General features: G+C 44.7%; 1 protein-coding gene across 16 annotated transcripts in view; it reads left to right on the top strand.

The window, feature by feature from the left end:
• Positions 1-6,935: 6,935 nt before the first annotated feature.
• The window catches only part of plekha5 (pleckstrin homology domain containing, family A member 5), a 277,740-nt gene continuing 256,709 nt past the window's right edge, over positions 6,936-27,966 (top strand). For all 16 annotated transcript variants that reach the window (XM_063217075.1, XM_063217090.1, XM_063217074.1 and 13 more), the window contains exons 1-3: positions 6,936-7,052; positions 7,164-7,240; positions 8,140-8,197. In XM_063217075.1, coding sequence (XP_063073145.1) covers positions 6,961-7,052; positions 7,164-7,240; positions 8,140-8,197 — 227 coding nt within the window. In that variant the 5' untranslated portion in view covers positions 6,936-6,960. The remainder of the gene's footprint in view (positions 7,053-7,163; positions 7,241-8,139; positions 8,198-27,966) is intronic.

Genomic DNA, 27,966 nt, shown 5'->3' with positions numbered 1-27,966 from the left:
AACAGTGGACGCGGCCCAGACAGGATCAATATAAACAAACTTGGTATTTAGCTGCATTGTCATTCTCTTCTTCCTCCTGGGCTTAGCTGGCCTGGGTTGACCTGAGCTACAGCCGGGGCCTGGAGTAGGAGTGGGTGTCATGCCTTGCTCAGCCCACAGCTCAGGGCTTATCCTGGTCAAGTGTGTTTAGCAGGAAAGTATATTAACAATCAGGAAGTGCGCTCAACACCTTCTAATGCAGGATACTTGGGTGCTTAACTTTGTCGATGAATAAACTCAAACTTGAACAAAGAATGATTAAAGACGCACAGGTCAGATTGTTTTTTGACTTAATCCACCATTTTACACTGAGGAGTGTAAGCTCGAAACGTCTGTTAGGTGATAAAAAGTCGAAAGAAAACTGACGAGTGCTTTTTTAGTCATTCATTTCTCCAGAAAGAATGTATTGCCTAATATGAAATTGCAAACATATGGGGTGTGACAAACTGTGTCAATACACAACCGTATCTCTTTCATTTCGTGAAGTATTCAAGAAAAAAAATAACTTTAATTTTCGTGGTGCATTCACGTTATTGCCCGTTTTTCGTGGTTGGGCAACGAAACTCTGCCTATTCATTTGAATTGCCCGACTGCCTAGCGACCCACTAGTTTGACGCCCTTTCGGTACCGTCACATGGTAATGAAACATTTCAAACATGCAAACGTGAATGCACCACGAAAATTAAAGTTATTTTTTTCGTGAATACTTCACGAAATGACAGAGATAGGGCTCCAATACACCTTACTATGAATGGACTGCACACCCTTGGGGACCCATTCAAATCTGGCCTGGATCATTTCCCAACCCCACCCGGTCCCGCTCTCTCCCACTTACTTCCTGTCACCATCTTCACTAAATTTAAATATGAAGTTTGTTGGTTTTTAGGATCTTAGGGTTGCTTGATGCCCAGTGTGTCTGTGCATATGCCTGTGACCTCATGTGTCTATTGAAGTTGTATTACTTGTGTGTATGTTCTCCCATCTGACTTCAATTTGATTTAGAATTAATGAAAACATAATGAGTTAAAACGGCTTACTGGTTTTGAAGGCAATGTTTGACATCCATTTAACTCCCCTATTCAAATACTGCACAATAAAAGCTATGTGTGTGGGCCTCAACTCAAAGGCAATATCTCTGTTTAATGACCCTCTCCTGGTTTGGCTAACCAAACACTGTGTCAAAATAAACACCATATCACAGAATTTAAAGTGTAGTTAGTTAACGCCATGTACCAGTTTTACATATTTATCTTCCAAAGTGCTAGTCCACCTCAAGTATCTTCTGTTTTCCTTCAAACAAAATTCTGTCAAGTTAAAAGCATGCCACACCATTTACGTAAATAAAAGTTAAAGCTAACATCACATAGGCTACCAGTTCTAGTTGATAAGAAAGTCAAAACAAACATCATGTCAATATTTAGTGTGCTGTTAAGCCTGCAACAATATTTATGTGATAAAGTAAAAGTTAACACTTTTTTAATGCATTTATGGCAATGTAACATGAAACCAAAACAAACGTTATATCACATTACACCCTGTAACACTGTTCCGGGTGGTGGCAAAAGAGAAACAGCATGTCAAAGCACTTAAGAGAGGGGTCAACATGAATCCACCACCTCCATCACAAAGTGTTTTGGCAACACACACACACACACACCTGCTCCCCCTCCACTCCTTTACTCCTTGGCCTTACTCTGGGGGGATACAGGCAGGCATACAGAACAACCAGCTGACAGCTGGCAGCGGTTATCTCTGGGAGGTAAACGGGGGAGATCACCCACGCAGGATAAACAGCCTAGGTTTGCCACACACAGAGCCCCGTGCGCCATAAAATTGGCGCACAAACACGCACGCACGCAAGCACGCACGCATGCACGCACGCACATACACACACACACACACACACACACACACACACACACACACACACACACACACACACAAACACATAGAGAGAGAGAGAGAGAAAGAGAGAGAGAGGGAGAGAGAGACAGATGTGTATCTCTGTGTGTCTCGTATTTTCTCTTACGGTGATACTCCTCTCTCCGCACAGACAAATAGGGGCCCCACTGAGTACCCGGGTACATAGACGCCTTGGTAGTACAAAGCTTGTCACTGGCACAGTATTGTAGAACAAGTTCATGGTATTCAGAATGGCGAGGCCCCTCCCTCAAAAAGTCGATGCTCTATTTAACCACTCTAGACCTGTATGGATGATTAGTAGTATGGTAAAACCAGACTAAATGTGGAATACCTCTAGCTGCAAAAACTGCTACTTTCCATTTTTTTGTACCTAAAGACTCTGGTATGATACCACACTGAACACTGGATGGTGCACAGTTTAAAAAGAAAGGTTTGGTAGCCTGGATAATTATTGCGCAAAAGGGTACTGCACCCTGCAAACAAGCAGTTGTACTCACTTATACTGTGATATGTGGTGCTTCCATTCCTCTGTGTGAGGAGAGTGCAGCAGAGAGCCTTCAGCACAACACAATAAGAGTATTAGAGAACGTGTATGAAACACGGCGAACAATTAACCTAGCGCTTCAAAACGAATCCACTCGAGGCCAAGAGTCAGTCAGTGAAGTGGGATGGTGCATGAATGACAACAACGAAAACAGCGGAAAAACAAAGCAAGTAGGAGGAGTGGAGTGGAGTGGAGTGGAGAGGAGAGGAGAGGAGAGGGGAGAAGAGAAGAGAAGAGAAGAGAAGAGAAGAGAAGAGAAGAGAAGAGAAGAGAAGAGAAGAGAAGAGAAGAGAAGAGAAGAGAAGAGGAGAGGAGAGGAGAGAAGAGAAGAGGAGTGGATGAGGACTAATGTTTTCAAATTAATTCTCACAGCAACATCAGAAAGCTGTGTGCCTTTGTTTTATCCCTCAATGCGAAGAGTGCTGTTGTTGTTGTTATGAAATACTTTTCCTTTTACTGAAGCTACTGACAGGAGGAGTCCCACAGTAGTGTGTGACCCATGGAGAAGAGGGACAGACGTGAAATAGAGGTCAGCTTCTGTAATTAAAAAGTAGAAAGAGTGACGTGGTGAGGGAATAGTCTGACAGTTGGGGTTCTGCAGAGAGGGAGGGCGGAAGGTGAGGGAGATTGGAGATGCAGGATGTGTGTGTGTGTGTGTGTGTGTGTGTGTGTGTGTGTGTGTGTGTGTGTGTGTGTGTGTGTGTGTGTGTGTGCGAGCGTGCGTGTGTGTGTAAATTGAGGTCCTGAGTTCATCGTACTGCACACAGCGGAGGGGGGTGGTGGAGGATTGGAGAGAATGGGCTGTGGGGTGCTCATAACATCAACGGTCAATGCACCCCCCCTCCCAACCTTCACACACACACACACACACACACACACACACACACACACACACACACACACACACACACACACACACACACACACACACACACACACACACACACACACACACACACACACACACACACACACACACACACTTCAATCCCCTGACACGCCACCAAGTAGTATCCAAGCAGGCCTGTGCTACACGTCAAATGATGGACAGACTCTGATCTTCTTCAACACTACACAGTCACCAGAGAGAGGGACGCGGACTCTGCCTGCCAAGGTCTCGTTAATAAACATTAGGTAGGTGAACAGAGCCTCCTTGGTTATCTAATAACCATAGGGAAAACAGAAGCAGATCAGAGTTAATCTATGAGTCGGATGAGAAAGCTGCCTGCCTGCCGGCCTTCGTGCAGTGGCCTTGGCCTTGACGTGGAAGTGTGGAAAGCGGTGGAAGTAATTGACTTTGTATGGAAGAGCACGGAGCAGAAGCAGCGGAAGCTACAAAAGAGGTTCTGTTGTCGAAGGCGTCAAAAGCGTCAAAACGAAGTTGATCTTCGGTGAAAAATACTGTAGGTAATGAGCTATGATGCGTTTTGGCGACTGCATGCAGCAGCCAATGGGATGTCTACATTTTTCTAAACACATCCTTTGGGTGTTCGCTCACCCTGATGGCCTGCCCTGCGCCATTGAATTTTGATCATATGAGATGGAGTAGATCTCTCTACTCTCTCTGGTTGTAGTATTGTAGAGTGTGCTGTGCATGTGCCCTGTTGTGTTTTTTATTCCTGGAGGTACAGCATTTGACTGTGCCGATGAAAAATGTCTGCACACTTACATGTAAATCCTTTTGTTCATTTAATAGCCAAGTTTTTGGTCAAAGACCTTCCACAGGGCACAAACCCCTAGGGAAGGTATTAACATTTTACCAAAAGCTTGGCTTTTAAAAGAACAAAAAGATTGTCATGTAAGCGTGCAGATATTTTTCAGTTTTGTGTTAATGTTTGGCACATTTTAACCGTGAGTGCTGTGTAAATCCATTTAAATGTAGACTGTGCTGAAATGTAAAATTATTAGATCTGCTGTGACTGAATTCTGGCTGTGATGTGAATACAGTGCATCTGTACATTTGCATACACTACCAATTCAAATGAAGCATACAAAGTCGCATAACTCAGGAACACTCTCCATCTTTTCACTGATTGCTTAGAGAAAACGATGTCTGAGAAAGTCGTGTCATTGGAACTGAAGCCAGAGCTATAGACATACCCGTACGCAACAAACAAGAGTCAGGGGCTGGTTTACCAGGATGGGCCAGAGCTGGACTGGTCATCTGGCATACAAGGCATTTTTTCCCGGTGGGCCGACAGTCCTCAGGAACCGATGCTGTTGTTTTTGTTTGTTTATTTGTTTGTTTTACGTAGAGAGCTGCCTTCAGTTTAGAAGGGGAGGCCAATTGGTCCGTCTTTAATACAGACAGTGGACTGAGCAAATCATGACATCATAGAAAATCTGAGGGCTGTGCAAGGGGCTGTTCTATGCAAAAATTGCCCATGCTGTTTTTCAATCACAGCCTGGCCCTGGGATAGGCTGTGTCAGACAATAACTCAGATGTTCTGACAATGTGAGAGAGAGGCTCGGGGAGAAGCAATGCACAGGATTACAGTCCATGAGACAAAATGGTCAACTACAGTACAAAGTCACAAACGGAAATGTGCCAGGGACAGTCAAGCTTTCTTGCTGTAATAAATAGCTCTTTGAAATTCAAAACCAATCACACTGAAATCACACTGAGAGAGAGATAAGTCATCTGTGTAACTGAAGTACAAATAGCTGAGACATTCAGTGTTTACAGCCTGCTTGATTCACTCCAAGCAACACAACACAACACAACACAGCACAGCACAGCACAACACAGCACAGCACAGCACAGCACAGCACAGCACAGCACAGCACAGCACAGCACAGCACAGCACAACACAACACAACACAATAAAGCACAACACAACACAGACACCACATCACAGCACACCACAGCGCAGAATAGCATAATACAGTATAATACAGCGTAATACAGCACATGATAAAAAATCCTGTGTTGTACTGCATTATAATCTTAGTTTTATTGGATCACTGCAGTTATAGGCAGTGAATGCAGTTTTCAGAATGCAGCTGCGGCAAAAAAAACCATAATGTACAACTGTACAAACCTACTGTACAACAATCACACAAGAGCTAAAGAGGGACCTAAACAGATACACAGCATCAGCCGCACGCCTCCATGCGGCTCTGTGCCGTTTTAATCTGCCCAAGCGTCTCAGACAGGCGGGATTACTAATTGGTTGGATTTACAGGCAAGGGTTAAGGGCAGGGGCCGCCATCGTGTCTGCAGGGGGTCATACGGCGGCGTCTGGGGCTTTAAGTGCAGCCAATCACTCTTCTTCCTTCCACCTCTTCCATCTTTCTCTCCCTCCTTCCTTCCCACTCCGCAGCGTCTCTTGGGTGTGAGGGAGTTCAATTTGGGGTGGACAAATAACCCTCCAATCCCCAAAGGACTTATCACTGGAGTCAGTTAACAAGACAGTTTCCCAATACACATGACCTCTGTGTGATAAAGGATATACACAAAATAGGAATATACACATTTAAGAAGGAGCTGTTAAGTGCTACCAGAGTCTGGTAAGTGATTATTATTTGTCTCTGCTATATATGATTTTAATAGTAATGTTTCATGTAGAATAATTTCATATCAGAAACTCCAAGAAGGTTGTTGGGACAGTCACTCAAACATGCACATTTTAGTAAATGAGGTGGACAATGACATCACAGCCTTATAGATAAACCAATAGACCATTATAGGCCGAATCTTGCTTTATTCTCATACTCAGTGTAGTTAATAGTTGAAATTAAAAATAAATTGAAGAGTTCAGATGCAAAACCCCCTAAGTGCCTTTTCAGAAAATAATCTTAATTCATTTTTATTTAATACAAAGCTATCAAAATTGCATATTTTTTTATTTTATTTATGTAATTTAACTATTTATACATGAATGTAAACCAAACTAACAACGGCGTTCTCTAAAAATATAGAAGTGCAGGTCTTCAGAAATGGAGTTAGGGGGTTTTGCATCTGAACTCTTCAAATGTTCTCTAGATAAGGACACTGATTTAGCCTAATTATTATTGCTTTGTCAAAGTGATTTGAACTGGCACAACATGAATGACTCCCATCATGTGACAATATGCTAATTGAATAGCCTATTAAGATCTTTAAGTAGGCCTACAATTATAGGTTCAAAGAGGTGGTTCGATGGAGGACTGAAGATTTTATTCTAATGACAAAAAAAATGAATGCTCACAATTATTTCAATGATGACCAAGCTGTATTAGGGCTGCAATAACAACGTGTTGCCTTCGTCACTCCAGATAATTCATGCGTTACTCACGTTTGGCATTCTTTTGCTGTGCTGACAATTTGGTGGAGGGGTACATTTGGGGGAATTTAAGCAAGCACGCGCCCGCCCCCCAGAGGCACGTCTCTCTTCCCAGACCCGTTGCTAGGGTGTCGGTGTACGCGCGAGTAGAAGGGAGGCGCGCGCCTCCATCGCTACACAGTTCTAGACATGGCGGCGGATCTAAACCCGGACTGGGTCTCTTGCTTACCCTCTACTTGGAATTATGCGGTTACCAGGGATGGAAGAGTGTTCTTCATCAAGTAAATACTCTCTGGATTATTGTGTTGGATATACAGTTGCTTGTTTTTGTCTCGATTTTTTTACGTCCAGCTGTTGCATTCGTTTTCACCCTTTCCATTTCTCGCCAACAGTGAAGAAGCAAAGAGTACAACCTGGTTACATCCCGTTACTGGAGAAGCCGTTGTTACGGGACACAGAAAAACTCCAGGTATTGTGTCTGGCTTGGTATAAAAATGAGATTTCCATGCGAATTAGACTATCCTTATGTAGACTGTAGTTTGCCTCTGTGGGCAAATGGGGAGAGCTAAGCGAATGCCCAAGTAGCATGTTTTACGCATCGACTGTAGCAGTATGCCTACTCTAATTTTGTGTCTTGAAACGTTTTGACCAGCACTTATTCTTAACAGTTGGTAAGAAAGTTCTTCGTCGCTTAGTGTAGGCTAATGAGCCTACTCGGTAGGCGTGTGTCTGTCGGAACGCTCCAAGTTGGCGGAAGGATAGGTGTCATTTGCTGGTGAAGATGTCATTGACAGGTCGCCTCTTACCAAAACATGTGGCTGAGAGAATGCACAGCCTTTTCTGAGCCGTGCTATACAAACGAGCTTCTTTTGAAAGAAAATGCCCCGATCGACATATTCAATCAGTTTACTACCCATGTGTAGGCTAATACATTGCCCTTCAGACTTTCCTTTCTTACCAGGAATAGATCGAATAACGTGCGTTTCTTAAGAAAAGGTGTTACAGTAATCTCGATTAGACGTTGCCTCCATTGGCTTGGAATAGGAAAGCAGGGAATGCGAAGCAACCTACGTGCTCTCAGTGTGATCTGCAGTGTTGCATATTCAACGCGTATTTGGTGCATAAAAGACAAGGGCTGACAATGACACAGTTGAGACCATTTAATAACACGGTAGATGACAATGAAAGACGAAAAACATGTGTATAAGATGTGCATAACCAGATCACTACGCATGCATCGGAACAGCTGTTGGCGGTAGTCACATTACACACATACACACGCCTCTATTTTTGGGGGCTTCACCGAGCTCGATTTATTTATTCTCTCCATTTCTCCTTCTCTCTTTCTCTCCCCTCTTTCGATAATAGATCTACCGACAGGATGGGAGGAAGGATACACATTCGAGGGAGCCCGCTGCTTCATAAAGTGAGTGGCGAATGTTGTAAGATTACGGAGTGCCCGCAGTACCCTCTTTCCCATTCTTTCTCTTTCCCATTGCTTTGTTTGACAGCGGCGGAGATTCCTCAGATCACCGCCCCTTCCGTAATGTCCTGTGCTCCTGTTTTCTTTTTCCCTGGTGCTTTTTTTTAATTTTCAGCGGTTCCGGTGAAATACGGAGACGCACACTCCATAAAAAACGCAGGCTCTCCCCCAAGCTGAAAACAAGTCATTACTGTCAGAGTGACGGGGAGTTTGACAGACCAGTGTGACTCACATCTCGGTTGGTTGAACAGGCTTTACTTGTTGGCCGCTCCTGCTTCTCCAGGGAAACGTTATTAGCCAGACGTATAGCCTATGTGTTGGGCTCAAGTTCATGCACGTTTCGTTGTCCAGTGTTTTTTTTTCTCTCGAATAAAACGCTGGCCGATTAGGGTGAATGAAAAGATGAATTGTGCCCCGTGGCTGGGTGGGACCAGGGCGTTTTGTCTGCTTCGGTTGGCCTAATTGATTTCTTTAAATAACCGTTCAGGATGCAGCACGCAACCCACGTTTTTTCTGAGAGCTATGCGTCTTGCTGAAGAAAAAATATATAGCAGGCCTGTGATTCTATCAAAGAACAGTAGACATAAGCCTTTTGCATGTGTGGGTTGCAAGCTGAAGTCACCCTTCACCTTTGTTGTAGAATTATTCACAGATTCCAGTTAGATAGAGTGGTGGGTAAAATGTGTTACACAGAACGTGGGTCGGCCTTTGCAGCTCCTCGATATCATGACAGAAAATCAAAGGTGTGTCCAAGTATGTGAACTACATCAAGCACTCCATTTGGATTCACTCAAACATAACACAAGAGTGCTTTCTTTCACGCTGCACTCACCAGTTAGGTGAGATTACTGTTCTAGTAAGCCTCTGAGGTTGTGCTCACGTATTGTGTTGTATTGTTGCCTTGGATGAGTTTTCTGTGAATGGCAACCACGTCCCCCTCTTATTCCTGACAAATTGTGGTGGTGGTGTGGTATTGTGTGTCATGGTCATTTCCCCCAGTTTGCCTCTTTTGTGCTGCTTGGACATGGGGGAGCACTGAAGTGTGAAACTATTATTTCTCTCTCTCTCTCTCTCTCTCTCTCTCTCTCTCTCTCTCTCTCTCTCTCTCTCTCTCTCTCGTAGGCTACACTCTCGCACACACATACTCCCTACACACGCACACCCACCCAGACACAGACACACACACACCCACCCAGACACAGACACGGGCATGCACGCACGCACGCACGCACGCAGGCACGCACACACACGCGCACATTAAGTAAGTCCACCAGTCCGTCATCACTCCCCTACACAAACCCCCAGTGATGCATCCAGAAAGACTGGGCTTGCTGCTGTCTGGCCCGCTGTGAGAATGGAAAGGGTCAGGTCAGCATGAGTTCCCGCCCGCCCGCCTGCCTGCCCGCCTGCCTGTGCGCCTGGCTCGTGTGTGCTTGACTGTATCAGACAGAGATTTGACAGGCAGACCCCCCCCTGCCGCCCACAATCCACTCCTCTGCTGCTACTGCTGGTCTTGAGGGGAATATTGAACCCCACTGCTGGGTGTCTGCCGTGGGAGAACCAGCTGAGCCAGTCTGAGAGAAGTGGATGTATCTACTCCCACTGAAAATAAGGTCTTGGGGTGCTGAAAAAGAACAATAGCTGAATCAAGGAAAAATAAACACGCTCTCAAATAACTCCAGCCGCTTTATTTAGGTAGTTAGGAAGGTGAAGACAGACATGTTTGAACATAAAGCAGAGAGGAAAATGCTGTATCAACAGGTGTGTCTGACAACAGATAGCAGAACATTGTGAATTTCCAGTCAGGCAGTCAGTGCACGAAAAAGGCCTACTGCAATATGTAAACTCAACAGAAGTTGAAACATGTCATCAGCACTATTAAAGACAGAAAAAAATAACATACAGAGAGAACAATGGAATAGAAAACGCCACGAGGATATTAACTGATGAACTGATTACTCCAAGCACTGCAACACATGTTTTTCATGTAAGGGCCTAAAATACACCATATAGACTCAAGCCAACAGCACCAAACTCAAACCAGTCTTCTGTTCCGTCGCCTCTCGGTTCCACAGGTCAGTTGAGAACTGAGAACACAGATGATTTGGCACGAGTAGTCGTGCTGCCATCAACGTCTGTCCATAGCCCATCAGGAAGCAATCTTGCCCGTTACCTTTCCTTCCTCCATGACTCCCAAGAGGATATGCAAACAAGCAGTATGCATTCATGCAAGTGCTCATACCAGACCTCATTGTCGTTTCTGGTGTGGTGGCATGCCTGAGCTCACAGCGAGCTGTGCAATCTCACTTTAGCCAGTCAGATGAAGGGATGATGCCACAACAGCTTCTCTAAAAGAGTGCAGATTTGACCAGAATGGTTATCCCATCTGAGCCCCCCTTCGAAGCCCTACCTTCCAAAACTCCCAAAACGCCTCTCATTTTCTGGTAAGAAACTCCTAAACAGAACCCTTGCTGCACTAAGCATTTTTTGAAAAAGAAAAAATAAGGGGTCACTGGGGAAACAGGAGTCGGAGAGAGGACATGCTTGCTTGCATGCGGTGCGGTTCCTTTGGTATCACAGTCTGCCTCATATCTGAGCCCACCCAAGCTCCAAACCCCCCCCAAAACCCCCAAACTCCCAACCCACAAGCTGCTCTCCAATTCTGGTGTGGCCCTCCGTAATCCGGACTCTTTGAGTGTGAAGCATGGGGGAAAAACACGGAAGTGCCACAGTAGGACGAGTAGAGGGAGTGCTGGGGGAACAGGAGCAGGTCATGCTTGGTTGTATACAGCTGTCTTGGTGCCATGGTCTGCCTCATATCTAAGCTCATCTCAGCTCCAAAGCCCTCAAGTTCCAAACAAACCAACAAACGGCTCTCTTTTTCCGCTTTGGCCCTCGTAAGCCAGACCCTTATCATGTGAAGCGTTCTGGGCAAAGACACTAAAGTGTCATTAGAGAAATCTCTGTCGTATGCTATACAGCTACCTTGGTATCATAGGCTGCCTCAGACAGTATCTAAACCCATTTAAGTGTCAACCCCAAAACCCTTAACCCCAAAACTCCTGGCTATTTCTGGTATGCCACTGGTATGTCATTTTGGAGAAAAGAGTGCCATTGGAGGAAGGAGGAGGAGGAGGTGGGAGCAGAGGGAGTGTGAGGAGGTCATTTTAGGTTGTATGCAGCTACTCTGGTGAAGGCCTAGTTGCCGAAACGTCAGCACCAAGAAAAATTAAAAAAGAGGTGAATCGTGAAGAAGCAGTGTCCTGCTTTTGCTTGTGAAAACTGCATGACTGAGGTTGTATGCAGCTACCTTGGGGATGTAGTCTGCATGTAGTCTGCATCATATCTAAGACCACCTACCGTAAGCTCCAACCCCCAAAATTACAAGGCCCAAATCTCCAGTGTGTTTTTAGTGTGGCACTCCCAAACCATGTGTAGCAATCGGGGAAGAAAAAAAAACTAAAATGCCACTAGAGAAAGACGAAGAGGGAGGAATAATGGAGAGAGGAAGAGAGAAAGAGAGGAAGAGGCAGTCATGCTTGCTCACAGCCATGCTTGCTCCCTTGGTGTCACAGTCTGCTGCCTGATTCAGTACCTAGCCAGCATCCAAACCCCAAAACTCCTGTCTGTTTCTGGTGTGGCACTCCTGAGCTGTGTGTAAGGCGTTCTGGGATAGAAAAAAACTAAAGTGGCACTTAAGCACTGGGAGAAAGAGGAGTGAGGGAGCCGGAGGGAAGAATGAGAGGAGGGAGTGTGAGCCGGGGCAGATCTAGCCAGTTTGGGCCCTAGGCAAAATATCAATATGGGGTCCTAAAATGTATTATATAGACATACAATGCTGTGTTTCTGGTGTTATATAAGTGTTTTGATTAATATATATCTTAGATTATTTTGCATAAGTGACAAAGCCTACTTTTTTGTGTGTTTATTGCAACTGGTGTGGCAGTTGTGGCCCCTATGGTGGACAAATTTGTTGGGGGCCCTAGGTTTGCCCAATGGAAAGTCTGCCTCTGAGCGTGAGGAGGAGGTCATGCTTGCTCGCATCGCATCGCATCGCATGCGGTTCCCCTGGTGTCACAGTCTGCCTCATGTTACCTCAGAAGCAGATGGCAGGCGGCCAGCAGAGATGCAGAGTGATACGGGGTCACTCTCCCCTCCGGCGAGGAACGAGTCACAGGAGACTCAGATCAGAACGCAGCGCACTCGCTCGCCCTGACAGAAAAGGAAAGAAAGGAATAAAGAACAGCGGGGAAAAAGAGAAAAGAGGGGAAAAAGAAGACAGACAGACAGGCGTGTGTGTGTGTGTGTGTGTGTGTGCGTGCGTGCATGCGTGCGTGCATGCGTGCATGTGTGTGTGTGTGTTTGTGAGAGAGAGAGACAGAGAGAGAGAGAAAGAGAGACAGAGAGAGCTAGGGGGAGAGAGAGAGAGAGAGAGACAGAGAAAGAGAGAGAGGAGATCCCTTTCAGCGAGTGGCACATGGTTGTTTTCCTTGTTCTTTCCCCTGCTTCCTGTAATGTCCTGTTCTCTCCCCCCCCCCCCCCCCCCGGCTGCCTCCTCATCAGGCCACTGAGGCCCCCTCTGCTTGCAGTGCGCACACAGCAACAGTCAATGAGCTGCACTTGGTTTAAACAGCACTAAGCAGTTTTGTAACCTCAGAAAAATATGTGTTCAGTTCAGTGTTTCAGTGGCACAATGTCCAAGACGGTGACAGACTAAATCTAAATTGCCACCTTCCATGGGTTGTAAACACACTGTTAGTTTGTAGGAGTGCAGTTTAGATTTAGCTTTGAAGTTCTACATATCAAAGTCAATGAGCTGTATTTGGTTTAAGCAACACTAAGCCGTTTTGTAAGCTTTAAAAAAAAAAATCTGTGTTCAGTTTTAGTGTTTCAGTCAGGAGCACAACTTCTAAGAGGGTGAAAGGCAATTGCAACCCTCCATGGATTTTAACCCTACCTTGTAACCTTGTAGGAGCAGAGTTTAGACTTTGCTTGAAAGCTCTACGTATCAAAAATGTAGAGCCATCGATGCTTTCCCTCAAAACACTAGAATGTTAAGTATGTGAACGAAATTGGACGGCTATACTGCTAAGTATTTGTCACTGGTCATATCAGCTCAGCAACATTGTTTTTTCGCCCTTTGACTGTAAATAAATTGACTATCAGTCGTCAATATAATAATCAATGTAGTTTGATTGATCTTACAGTCTCTGACTATTCTACTGCTTCTGTGGATATGCTGTTTTGCTATTGGCTGAAGAAAGAGAAAATGGGGGCTAGATAAGTCTTAAGAAGTCAATGGCTTGGAGCCTGGCGCTCTGCTTCGATCAGTTAGGGCTAGTGATTAGTTGGCCTGGTTCAAAGAGAAACGTGCACAGAAATGGTTTCAAGGCAGGGGCAGTATGTCTTAAGGAGAACCCATCGATGTCGGGGGTTGCATTCAAAAGGCATTGGCTATAATGGGAAGTTATAGGCCTAATCTTTGCTCTAATGTGCACCAACAATGCTTCTTTTCTGCATGGAAATTATGTGTTTGGAAAATAAGTCTATTATTCCTGACAGAGGGGAGAAGAATAGAGAAGAGCGTTTAAAGACAGCTCCACCCTAGGTCATAATGACCTATACAGGTTTTGGCTGGTTTGGGGAGTGCCACAAAACAAACATGGATCCTGGAACTAGCTTTTCACAAGGCCTTTTGCCCCAGCCTATTTGGCAAACGCTGTGCCCATTGCATTAGTGAGCTTTTGAGAAATAAACTACTGTGGTGTTGTCCCTTTGCTTTTTTTTGGTTACGATTTTAACAATGATTTCAACAACCCCCCATTGCACAACTCTTTTTATATTGATGGTCCTGGTTGTGCACGGTTGGCAAACATACATTATCTTTACTGCTGGTACACACTGTCATTTCAGCCTGTTAAATGTTAAAACAGTAAGTTGCCCCGCTGCCATAATATTGTAAGTTAACTCAACTTGAGGAAAAGACTCAAGTTCAAGTACAAGCTTAAGGCAGCAGGGAAACTTACATACTTTAGTACATTTAATTGACTACAAAGTTTTGCAGTGTAAATCATGCTGAGAAGTGAAGTGAAATGACCGATGACTAATGTGACTGTAGTCCCGGCGTTTGCAAACAGACTAAGCCCAGGTGGTTCAATTCAAATGTATTACAGACCAGTTTGCCTCAACACCCAGAAAACACTGGCTGTTTGGTCTAGCAAATTATGTTCTCAGACAATCATGACAATGGAACCACAACCAGACCCCACCACAACATGAAATTCAGAGCAAGATTGCTGGTTGTACTTTGCTATAGGGCCTGGTGGCAGTATGGCAAACGCATCTCATATCCATTGCACCTCATCTCCTCCCCCTGTGCCTGGCCCTCTTCTCTCCTCCACACGGCAATTAGAATGCTCGAGGAATAATGAGTGTGGATGAAACAGCCGCTGCTGTCTGCTGCCTGCCTATTGACAGAGAGAGAGAGAGAGAGAGAGAGAGAGAGAGAGAGAGAGAGAGAGAGAGAGAGAGAGAGAGAGAGAGAGAGAGAGAGAGAGAGAGAGAGAGAGAGAGAGAGAGGCTGGAACATAGCGACAGGCTGAGAGTGTTACCAGGGGAATGCTTCAGACTAGAATGTGTGCTGTGTGTGTGTGTGCCATGCGCGCTCGGAAACAAATAGCCAAAATTGAACTGGTGGAATGTGAAAGAGATGAGTTGGGGGAGGGGGCGGCAGGTAGAGAGGGAAAAGAGAAAGAGGAAAACAGATTAGAATGGTCGGTGAAGGGAGAGGGACGGTGAGAAAAAAAGGGAGGGAGGGGAGTGGGAGCGAGAGATAGAGAGAGGGGGGAGAAAAGATAGATAGAGAAACAAAAGTTTCAAAGGTCATTTATTCAACTGTGGCTTGCCCTTTTCCCTTCCAATGTTTGTGATGTGCATTTTTTTTTCAGAGTTGTGCTGCTGCCTCATGTTTCTCGGACAGATGTTAGGGGTTTTTGTGTGAAAAACAAACAAGACGTAGGAAGGCAAAGGTGGAAATCCAATGAAAAAAGACCAGGAAGGAAGCTTGGTGATCCCACCTCTGGGCTTATCACCTGCACATGGGGACTTGGTCTCTGTCTGCTAACTCTGTATAATACAGTCACGTCTGTCAGTGTTTGTTTGTTTTGGTGTGTGTGTGTGTGTGTGTGTGTGTGTGTGTGTGTGTGTGTGTGTGTGTGTGTGTGTGTGTGTGTGTGTGTGTGTGTGTGTGTGTGTGTGTGTGTGTGTGTGTGTGTGTGTGTGTGTGTGTTTGTTTGTTTTGGTGCGTGTGTGTGTGTGTGTGTGTGTGTGTGCGTTCGTGTGCGTGCATGTGTGCACACGCTTGCGTACTTGTGTGTTTAACCTGGATCAAATTTCCTAACATTTTGCAAGGACACTGGCTATGTTTACATGAGACATTTAATGCGGAATTAACTCCATTTCATTCTGAATAAAGCTTAATTACGCTTTCAAAACGCCATGTAAACACCTCTTAATTCGGAATTTATGGAAAGATCAAAGTAAACTCGACGGAACTATTTAATTCTGAATTATTGATTCGGAATGAAAAACATAATGTAAATGTAGTGATTGTGTTAGTAGCCTACAAAGTAACTTTGCGAAAGAAGTTGGGGGTATTTGTGGCACCTCAGTGTGCGCACACATATCCATGTGTTTGATAGAACACACCGCTTCAGTGTAATTCAGTGTCTGGTGTATTGAGGGTCACATACAGTCCAGTGCAGTCCAGGGGTAATGCAAGAGGTGTTGTGGTTTTGGGACAAAGCTAAGTGGCTCAGAGGATGGGCGGAGTGGATGCTCTGTGATGAAAAGCTTTCCCAAACACTCACTGAGTGGTCTATTATCTAAAAGAGTGCCCTCTCTCTCTCTCTCTCTCTCTCTCTCTCTCTCTCTCTCTCTCTCTCTCTCTCTGTCTCAGAGGGGCAATTGACCAGGAGCGAAACAGTGTGGAAGGTTTATGCCAATGTTCATGCCTACTAATTGCTCTGATATGCGAGCCAGTGTGCCAGCCAATGCCTGAGCCAGTGTCTGTGCCGCTTTTGGCATCCCTCCCCTGTCTCCATGTCAGTGTACTGTATCTGTATCTGCATGATTGAGGAGATGTAGTATCCCAGCCTCTGCCTTCTCTGGTGGTGACGTGCCGCAGTCAGATGTGCGTCGTCCTTGACTCGACTCTCGGCTCTTCTCTCTCCCCTTCTTGAATACGGAATGCATCGTCACTAGCACTGCCACTACTGGTACTGGTTGCATTGCACTGACAAGGCAAAGCCAGGGGAATACTGACAATCAAGCCTCTAAATTATTGTAACACCAGCCAACCAGCCAAATGCTGGTGAAATTTCAGTTTGGCTGGTAGAAAAAGACCAATTTGACATGCCACTCTTTGACCCATTAGTGAGTGTGTGTTTGGCTAGTAGGATTAGCATCTACTTGCCATTTTGGCTGGTGATGAAAAAAAAACAAATTTACAGCACGGCTGCTGACAACCTGTGGCTTGCTCAGTTTCCATGTTATTTCGTAGCTGCATGTGTCTAGGGTGGCAAGACATTCGTCTTTAGGAAGGAAAGCCTTTTCGGTGCTTTGTCCGGCGTAAGGCACAGCGTAAGGCATGCCTAATTGATTAAAATGCATTAAAAGGCATGAAATTGCATCTAAGAAACACAGATTTTCTTGGGGGAGGACCCTCAAACCCCCCGTCACAAAAAGAAGTCCTCCTTTTTGCTGTCACAGAGATGGTCGCCCTACATGCAACATACTACAAAGGTCCTACCCGTGGTTTTCACATAGGCCTACAGTAGCAGATATCTACACAGTAAAAAATGCAGTGTTAATTCAACACTTAGAGAGTGCTTTGGGACCAAATAAACTCTAGAAGGTGTTAAATCGACTCTGTTAGTGTTGCATTAACACTCCAGTTTTTACTGTGTACCTTCTTCAAGTCATGCATTTCATAAAGTCACGCACAGTGGTGGACAAAGTAAAAGTAAAAGTATTGTGGCTTATTATTTTCTTGTATACTGTATTGTACAATTGTACTTTTGGATGATTTATATGTTTTATTAGAGTAGGTAGCCTGATCAGGGACTGAGGTTGCAAATTAGCTATCTAGCTATAAACCTTCCATGTACTCACATCTGCAAGTTGTGTCATGGCTCTGCCATGTCATGTTTGTAACAATGTGCACTGCATTGTCCCTGCCAAATAAACTACAAATAAAAAAATAAATAAAACACAGTTTCTTTCCAACACAGGTAACTTATCTGAGTGAAAAGTAGACCAATGTACTTGTCTTACGATAAGCTAATTCTGTAGGCCTACAGGTTGGGTTGAGTTTGTGGTGGGTCCTTGTTAGGTTTTTATTGTTTTTCAGTAATAACAACGTCTATCTCAATAGGTAGGTAAAATGGAGTAAATGGTGTAACAGCTATGTAATATCATGTGCTACTGTTTTAATTACACCACGAAAGTACTTTTACTTTTACTTTGTCCACCACTGGTCACGCAACACACTATAAAGGTTCTATATAAGTGGCTTTCAAGATTGGTATACCTGGTGCCAAGGGAAACTCACAGACGTTTATACAACACAGACATTCCTGTGCAAGGCATGTCACTTCAAAGCTTCATGCAACATGCTACAAAGGTTTAATCAGAGATATTCACATAGCACATTTTTACTAACAGAATGTAAAATCCCATGATGTTAGCTCTGATAGTTGGCGCTGGTGTGTGAGCTACCATCTCTGCACCGCATCAGTAATTTCAATTTTATTTCTTTATGTGTTTCTTGAATGATTCTGTATACTGTGCACAGCAACTGCAATATCAGTACAGTGCAGTTGGCTAATTTGACTTTTATGAGAAGCAGCTCTTAGCAATAATAGAGCTCACTCTGCACTTAAAAGACTCTGTAGACCGTTTAAGGACACCAAGATAATGAACTTTGAATGAGGGAAGCAGTGCTGATGTTGAGTGAGCAATAAGCAAGAACACATAAAGCTGGCAAGGAAACATCTGTGAGGGGCTGTAGGGAAGGGGGAGTAGGGGAGTTGCCCCACTGGGACTCAAACACAGACCTTTTGGGGTGCCATATACTGCGGCTCTGGCTGATACACCAAAGAGCCAGACTGATTGGCGGGACAGTCAGAGCACACCCCTAACCCTTGAGAAGCCCACTCAATCACACTGCGGACCCGTACGCTTCACACACTCTCTGTGTCCCTCACATACCACCCACATACTTATCCCTTTCCAGAGTGCCCCACAATCCATGCTGGGGTCCCTCGCAACAGGGTTATCCATCCTGCTCACTTCTGACACCTGGCCGGGACTCGTACCCAGACCTTCTGGGATACCATACTGGGGCTCTGACCGCTACACAAAAGAGCCAGGCTTATTGGTGTGACAATCAGAGTGCACAACTGTAGTGATGGCCACTCCATCACAGGGGCTCTGCGAGGCCGAACATTGAAATAAAAAACATCACCAAACCGCCCTTTCTTTCCCTGTTTTTGTGTTATTTCATTCGTACGCCATTGGAGTTCAGAGTGCTTGTCAGCGTTTACCAGTAATAGCAGTAGCATTCAGAAAAACAGATTTGTTTGACGGATGGGGGTCAAATGGCGGTCGGTAAACAGTTGACAGCTGTGACTGTAGGTGCTGGTGACCTGATGTATTCCCTCAGCTCGCTGCTCTCAGTCCCATGACCGCTCACTGCATACACACACACTCTCTCTCTCTCTCTCTCTCTCTCTCTCTCTCTCTCTCTCTCTCTCTCTCTCTCTCTCTCTCTCTCTCTCTCTCTCTCTCTCAGTCCCATGACCTTCCACAGGGCTCTCTGTCTGTCTGTCTGTCTGTTTGTCTTTCTCTGTTTGTCTGTCTACATCTGTCTGTCTGTCTGTCTGTCTGTCTGTCTGTCTGTCTGTCTGTCTGTCTGTCTGTCTGTCTGTCTCTGTTTGCCTGTCTGTCTGTCTATCTCTCTCTCTCTCTCTTTGCGCTGCTTGGGGCTCAATGACCGGTAGCAGTTGCGTTACGTTTCCTTGCATGCCAACTCATGCGTGGCCCAGGCAGCAGCAGCTATCCAAAAGCCTGTGACTGATCCTTAATCAAGTCACTTCCAGATCAGAGCTCTGCTGACCAGGGTCAGGAAGGGGCCCGCTGGTACCAGGGGGTAACCCACAGACAGACACACGTCCAGACAGATGGGCAGACGTGTAGAGGCACAGCAGGCACACCAAAGGCTCTTTTCCACTACCAATTTTCTGGTAGGCCTACAGCTCGACACAGCGTGACTCAGCCGCCACTTTTTAGATGCGTCCCACGCATCTCTATAAGAGGCTTTGGTGTCCGTCCGTCCGTCCGTCCGTCCGTCCGCCGTCCGTCCGTCCGTCCGTCCGCCCTCCCGTGATGCGTTTCTGAATTGTGATTCCCTCTTGTGATTCCCCCTCTTGTGATTCCCTCTTGTGTCCACAAGGTGGCAGTCGCTCAGTTTTGGCCTGGAGCTCATGCGTGCAATGCCAGTGAGAAAAACATGGCGGCACTTCCTGTTGATTTTCACATGAAAGTTTTGCTTAATTTAAAGTCCCTAAGCGACTATAAATGTTGTGGCTTCCATATATTGATGTAAAAGTGCCCCACGAAGTAATGAAGCACAACAAAGTTACTCCACATTACCATTTGACCACTCGTTTTTCCTATGCTAACAAGGTAGCTAATGTAGCATTGTAAATGATCCAGGGAGAAAGGGGGAAATGTTGTGATTTCAGTCCGCCTGAGGCAACGATTTTCGTGGGGAAGATGACCTGCATCTCGGTGGCATTGAACCACGCCCCCGTGCCTTATTTGGCTCGCTCAGCACGTGCGTCCTCAGTCCAATCGCAATGCTTTATTTTCCCCAGACGTTTAATCGCATTTAAGTGAAAGTGCCATGTATACACATCGCAAAATAACTCTTAATCCGATCTATTTAAATCGCATTTATTAAATCGGACTTAAAAACATCATGTACACGTAGCCAATGTCTCATTGATTAGTTTATGGAACTTACTGTTTGTCTGTTACGGTCCACGAAGACAATACCCACGTGAAAACGCAAACGCCTGCAAACCACTGTTTTGACAGAAAGACAGTTCACCTGTCGCCTACTCTGTTTTCTTCCCAAAGCGGCATTTAAAAGTATTCCATGAAATCCAACATCAACGTCACTTCAAATAGGTGACAGCATCATGCACACACATGAAATAACACTTCAGTGAGGGGGGGACATCACTGCTCTCATATTAAAGTGAAAAGAGAATTTCACATTTTAGTTTATTTAATGTAGGCCTATGTAAAATTGCAAATAGCCTATTCATTGAAATCTGTCCAGAAAGGGTTGTAATGTTTGCCTGTTTTTTTATGTTTGTAATTATTATTTTTTTTAAAATAAAAAATCGTGATTTAAAAAAAAAATAGCCTAACAAAAATAGAGATTTTATGTTAAAAAAAAATGTGATATGGGATGGACCGATGGCCCCCCTAGCTAAATTCGCCTTAGGTCCCCACATTGCTAAATGTAGTGTAAGGGATTATTTTGAAAAGACAGTAACATGTAATCAGCAATGCATTACAGTTTTTCAGTAAATTGCCCAACACTGTTGAAATCCTATGGTACTTTTTCAAATCCAGGCTTATACAGTACATGGTAGGCTTATTGATAAATTGCCTTGACAGGTTATGAGGAGGCCAAGGGGGCGTTTGGGCAAAAAAGGTTCAGAACGGGCATAGACGGACGCATCTGTTGTCCGCCTGTCGGACTTGTTGCTTTTCGAATAGGCACGACACAGTTCACTCGTAAAGCAAAAAGTGGCGGCCGAGTCGCGCTGTGTCGAGCTGTTGGCCTACCAGAAAACCGGCAGTGGAAAAGAGCCTTAAGAGATCTTCTACCTTCAGGGAAGCCCACAGTCAGTCAGGCAGACAGACAGACACACACTCCCATACACATGAACACTCACACACACACAGGCACACAGGCACAGAGGCAATGACACACACACACACACACACACACACACACACACACACACACACACACACACACACACACACACACACACACACACACACACACACACACACACACACACACACACACACACAATCAACCCAGACGCGAGACTGAAGATTTGTTCAAATTGAGAGCAATGAAATGACCTGAAACACTATGAGCCCTGCTTCGGCTTTGATATTGTTACTGTGAGTGTGTGTGTGAGTGTGTGTGTGCGTGTGTGTGTGTGTGTGTGTGTGTGTGTGTGTGTGTGTGTGTGTGTGTGTGTGTGTGTGTGTGTGTGCGTGTGTGCGCACTACCAAGTTGGCTCGCTTTCATTCTGCAGACGGGCAGTCTTCCACTCACCCTCTACCTTTCACACAGACTTGCCTTGAATCCACCTTCTCTTTCTTTCCATCTCTCTCTTTTCGAATCTCTTTTCAGCTCTTGCTTTTTCTGTCCACCCTTCCTTGGCTCTTGATCTTTCTCTGTCCCTCCGTTTTCATCTTTTCCATTTCTCACTTAATTTCTCTCCCTCTCTTTCTCTTTTTCTTTCTCTTTCTCTCTAGTACCCCTATCTCGCTCTACATCTCCCTCCTTCTCCCACCCTCTCGCTCTCGCTCTCCCTCTGCCCCATTGTTCCCTTTCTTTGCTTGCTCTATCTATCGGCATGGCATGCTGTTCTCCGTCATGAGTCTCTCTCTCTCTCTCTTTCCCTCTCTCTCTCTTTCCCTCTCTCTCTCTCTCTCTCTCTCTCTCTCTCTCTCTTTATTTCTCTCTCTCTCTCCCCTCTTCCTCTGTCTATCCATCTGATCTTCCCTTCTGCATGACATGCTGCTCCGGCATGAGTCAGCACGGTTGGCTGCTCGACCCAGGTGTTGTGTTTGTGGCTGGTGGGCAGCGGTAATCTGCGGGGCCAGGTGGACGGGAGGAAAAGCCCTGGCAGCGCGCTCCATCTCACCGCAGGCCACTGAGCATAGGAGGGAGAGAGACGGTAGTGGGGGGAGAGATGGGCGGGGAAGAGCGGAAGAGAGAGAGAGAGAGAGAGAGAGAGAGAGAGAGAGAGAGAGAGAGAGAGAGAGAGAGAGAAGGTCTGTGAGAGACGTGTGAGTGTGTGTTTGTGTGTGTGTGTGTGTGAGAGAGAGAGATGAGTGAGATGTGAGGGAAGGCAGGTGTGTGTGTGTGTGTGTGTGTGTGTGTGTGTGTGTGTGTGTGTGTGTGTGTGTGTGTGTGTGTGTGCGTGTGTGTGTGTGTGGACATGTGTGTATTTGTATTTGTGTTGGAGAGCTTGCTTGGTGGGGGTATTTGTTGCTGCTGACTTTATTAGGGCCTGCCCTGAACCTTATCTCCTCTTCCCATCATCACACTAACCCCCCCTCTTTACTTCCTCCACCAACCGCCCCTCACTGCTCTCAAATCAGTTATGTGGACGCCGATGGCCCTACCCTGTGGCGTTTCACCAGCCGCCCCTCACTGCTCTCAAATCAGTTATGTGGACGGCGTGGCCCTTCCCCGTGGCGTTCTTCAGTAGCATGCCCTTCAGTCAGCCGAGGATTCCCAGGGACCATGTGGAGAGGCTTCGTGACAAGCCTCCACATAATCCTCACTCGCCGAAAGTTGCGTCCGTCGTTTTAAGCACGTTTTAAGCACTTAAAAGCCAGTTTTGGGTCGCTTTTTTGGGTCCGAATATTATTTTTTAACTGCTCACTTTATAATATTATAATGTTGGTTATCGTGGGGCCACTGTGCTGCACAGTAAAAATATGCTGTGCTCATTCAGCACTTAGAGAGTCAATTTAAAGTCTTCTAAAGTCTATTTGGTCCAAGAGTGCTCTTGAATGAACACAAAATTGTTTTACTGTATGGGACTTCATAAGTGCCTGGTAATCATTTAAGATGATGTGACCTCAAATCAATATGACAGTCATTTTTACCGCAGTTGATATGAATGGTGATACATTAAGAGCACCTCATGAAGACATAGTTTTAAACTGCCCTTATCCATTCTCTTACACTGTGCCAGATTCGGTTAACATCTACATAGTTACGACATTTTGTATCAGTGTGATTTGGTCCGAGACGGAGTGTAATATCTTATTGTAATATTTTAGAGTCTACTCTACTTCCTGTATTTTCTCTCATGATACATTGTCATAGCGCATCTTTTGTTTCTCCCTATACCTCTGTTCAGTCTTTCCTTATACTGTGTGTTTGTACTACCGTTTTTTCACCTGTAAAGCGTCTTTGAGTGTCATGAAAAGCGCTATATAAAGATAAAGCCTACTATCTGCCCTGAGTTTAGACTGAGAATGGTCTTCATTACTCCTCCTTTATCTTGTGACAAAGCCTTAAGATCCACACGTATCCCGTTTTAGAGATATTGCCATGTCATCTTTGCATTACCTACACAATATCCAACCTAATACCAAGGCTTTGAAGGCATTTCTCTCAGTTACAGTGTTGGCGTACTTATTGCACTTTGCCTTTGTAAGGGAGTCATGTAATTTCATTAGTCATGCTAATTCAGCTGTGCTAATTCTTGGCCCATTGATTCTGTATGCACCAAACTGGGTCAAGAAGCATTAGTCATGGGCCACTGACAACTACTTGATAAAAAGGGCTGTTTGTTGATGCTCGAGGCCTTTCTGCAATGTGCTGTAGTTATAGCTCAACTAGATCATACAGTCCCAAGAAAAAGTTTGTACACCCTTTGAAATTTCTTACATTTCTGTCAAAATTTATCATAAAACATGGTCTGATCTTCCCGGAAATCTCAAGAAGGAACAATCAGAGTCTGCTTTAACTAATTCCACACAAACATTTACATGTTATCATATTTTTATTGGCCATAAGGCTATAACATTCACAGGACAGCAAGGCATAAGTAAGTACACCCTTGCATTAAATAGGTTTTAACCCTCAGTTAGTTGCAATATCCTCAACCAGACTTGTCCTGTAGTTGCAGATCAGATTAACAAAAATATCTGGATGTATCTTGTCTCCCTCTTCTTTAGAGAACTGCCTCTCGTCAGCAAGGTTTCTGGGATGTCTAGAGTGCATAGCTTTATTGACTTCATGCCATATAATCTCAATTGTTTTTAGTCAGGGCTTTGACTGGACTATTCCAGAATGTGTATTTAATTGTTATGAAGCCATTCTAATTTAGATTTGCTTCTAAAGTATGGGTTGTTGTCACATTTCAGCACCTATCCTCTTATGTGCTTCAACTGTGTGACAGACTTCCTCACGTTTTTTCTGTAAAATATCACAATAAACTTGAGTTCATTGCTCCACTGATAATAGCAAACTTTCAAAGGCCTGAGGCAGCAAGGTAGCCGCATATAATGATGCTCCCGCCACCATACTCAGAAGTGGAGATGTAACCAAGAATAACTAAAAATGGGGTTCATTCTGCCAATCTAAAATTAATGGGGTTTCTGTCCAAAAAAATATTGCTGCACCTTTGAGGTTTGCGAAAAAGCATTTATATGCTTCATAAAATTACTGCAAAATATTCTGTAGACCAACGTTGAAACCAAAGTTGAATTTTTCAGGGAAACACATAGTATCATGTTTGGAGGAGAACTGGAGAACCACACCTTCACCAAAACATCATCTCCACCTTTGAGTATGGTGGCGGGAGAATCATTATATGCGGCTACCTTTGTGCCCTAGGCCCTTGTCAGTTTGCTATTATTAGTGGAACAATGAACTCAGAAGTTCATTGAGATATTTTACAGAAAAAATGTGAGGTAGTCTGTCACACAGTTGAGGCACACAAGAGGATGGGTGCTGAAATGGGACAACAACCCATATTTTAGAGGCAATTGACTTTTGAATTGCTTCATAACAATGAAATACACATTCTGGAATAGCCCAGTCAAAGCTCTGACAAAAAACATTTGAGATGATATGGCATGAAGTCAAGAAAGCTATTCACTCCAGATATCCCAGAAACCTTGCTGCAGAAGGGCAGTTTTCTAAAGAAGAGGGAGTCAAGATACATCCAGATTGTTTTGTTAATCTGATCTGCAACTACAGGAAACATCTGGTTGAGGTTATTGCGACAAACTTAGGGTTAAAACCTATTGAATGCAAGGGTGTACTTACTTATGCCTTTCTGTCCTGTGAATGTTTACATCTTATGGCCAATGAAAATAAGTAAACTTGTAAATGCTTGGGTTGAATTAGTTAAAGCAGACTCTGGTTGTTCCTTCTTGTGATTTCCGGGAAGATCAGATCATGCTTTATGACCAATTTTGACAGAAATGTAAGAAATTTCAAAGGGTGTACAAACTTTTTCTTGGGACTGTACATCAGTAGGCCTACCTGTTGTCTCAACCAGTAGTTTTCGAGACATGCAATGCATCGATGTGTGACTAAATCCAGCTTGACTTTCTCATGCATGTAAGCCATGACTTACAGCACACAATTAAGAACTGAAATAAAGCTCACATTTAAAAAAGGTTACCTTTTGGTGGCAGTAGTTGACATTTCGGTTGCCCTTTTCTAATTGCCCATGTTATCTTGATATGCCTTGGCTTGGGGTTGATGGGCTGTGCAGTTTCTCGACCACACATTATGGTGAAATTCTTTTTGTGTGTGTAATCTAGCAGAATTTTGAAGGGTCGGTTAGCCTCCGCACTATTTTGGGGGTGTTCGGGGGTTCCTATTACTACATAATTATTACTACAGAATATTTCCATTCCATGTTTGGGGTAAAGGTATTGATATCAGTACTCTGTATCGGCAAATACAGACATTAATGTACTCTGACTCGTATTGGTTTTCCAAAAAAAGTGGTATTGTGCATCCCTACAGCTAATGCCTGTCAACAGTGTGTGTAAGCACGTAGCACGACTAAGGAGCTTCAAACCCAGCCAGCTGGTTGCCAAACCCAGCCAGCAAAAACTCAAATTAGAGCCAAGGATGGATGTGTGATGTGAGGAAAGACATGCACTTCTGTCTACTGCTCCCACTGCTGCTGTTCAGAAAGACAATACAGTCGGCCATTTGCTTTTGCTGGCTCGCTTGGTTTCTTACTTGGGGGTCTTGTCCCTTGTCAGGTGTTTGTTTGCTAGAAGCTTGCTGAATTTCAGCATGGGTGAAAGTGGGATGTGTTCACATTTACGATATGATACTACGTATAGTACTCTGATAGTACTTTATGTCTGTGTTGTAGTTTTTTGTGGCATCATGCTTTGTGTGTTATTTGGCAGCTATGTGTATGTCGAAGACAAAATTACCCTCTGGACGAATAAAAAGAATCTTGAATCTTGAATTGTATATGATGACGTTAGGTTGCTATGTGAGGACTGAGTGCATAGAGGGAATGGGGATGGGGGATGGGGTAATATTAGCAGGTGTCAATGTCTTTAGAACGGAGGGGCATGGGTATGAGGGATGGGGGTTAGGATTTACATTTTTCCATTTTCCTTTCCTTTCCCTGTCTGTCTGGCGATGAGATGGGGGTGCGGGGTTGGGGGTGGAGGTGTGCCTAAGGAACTCTGTTCTCGCTCCTAAATGCTTTTCACACATCATTGCCCTCCCTCCCTCATTCCGGCTGTCTCGACAGTTTAATTTTATTGTCACGACTTGCAGATAAGGAGCCGGTGTCTGCTCTTGACGGCAGCGATAGGACGCTCTGATCTCCCATCCATGCCTTGGCAGCTGTGGCATTATTTATGCACAAGGAAGGTACAAAAAAAGCCCTTCAATAGCACTTGAGTATCCACTCTGGTCTCAGACAATGGGAAAGAGATTTTAGAATTCCACTGTAGAGTTCTAGAACAGCAACAGTGATTATGGCCTCATAATTGGTGATAATTCCACAGGAAGTAGAATGTGCTGACCCGTGTGGCCCAGACAACCCATATTTGCATTAGCTAAGTAGCTTTTTTCCAAGTGTGTGTGTGTGCGTGTGTGTGTGTGTGTGTGTGTGTGTGTGTGTGTGTGTGTGTGTGTGTGTGTGTGTGTGTGTGTGTGTGTGTGTGTGTGTGTGTGTGTGTGTGTGTGTGTGTGTGTTTGGGGGGGGTGGTATTTTGGTCGATGTTCATGCTTGAGCGAGAAGACATGAGAAAGGTCAAGACGCACCAAAAGCATCAACATCCATAAATCTTCATTTACCCTGGAATTACATTAATTACCATCATGATTGACTCACTTTTCCCTGTGAAAGCTTCACTTCCCAAAGACTTTGAGCTTAACAGTATCACCCCAGGATTTCGGGTGAATAAATGCTTTTAATGGATTATTACCGTGTATGATATGCTGTGAAAGAGACAGACCAACATGTGAGAGAGAGACAGTGACCTTCCCAGGCATCTTGGGAAACCAGTGCCCCGGCTGTAGCTCTTCTCTCTCTCTCTCTCTCTCTCTCTCTGCTCCAATGCACTACTAAAAAAAGACACCAAACAGCCCCTGCTCCACCACCACCAATACCACCACACAGATGGCGTTGCCGCCTCCACAGACTCCAAAAAGGGACATAGAGTGATGAGCTTGTGCAATGGCTGGAAAGTTAGCCCAGATTTTCGGGAAAAAAACTGTCAGAAAAGTGGGTGGAAATGAGTTGGGTCATATGACATTCATGGGCAGCTCAATTCCCAGAAATTCATCATCTCATTCCAATTCATCTCTGATTCTTTCT

The sequence above is a fragment of the Engraulis encrasicolus genome, chromosome 15, assembly GCF_034702125.1.
Source record: "Engraulis encrasicolus isolate BLACKSEA-1 chromosome 15, IST_EnEncr_1.0, whole genome shotgun sequence".
NCBI classification, from domain to species: Eukaryota; Metazoa; Chordata; class Actinopteri; order Clupeiformes; family Engraulidae; genus Engraulis; species Engraulis encrasicolus.
The sequence above is the reverse complement of the archived record's forward strand: the minus strand, read 5'-3'. Positions and strand labels throughout refer to the sequence as shown.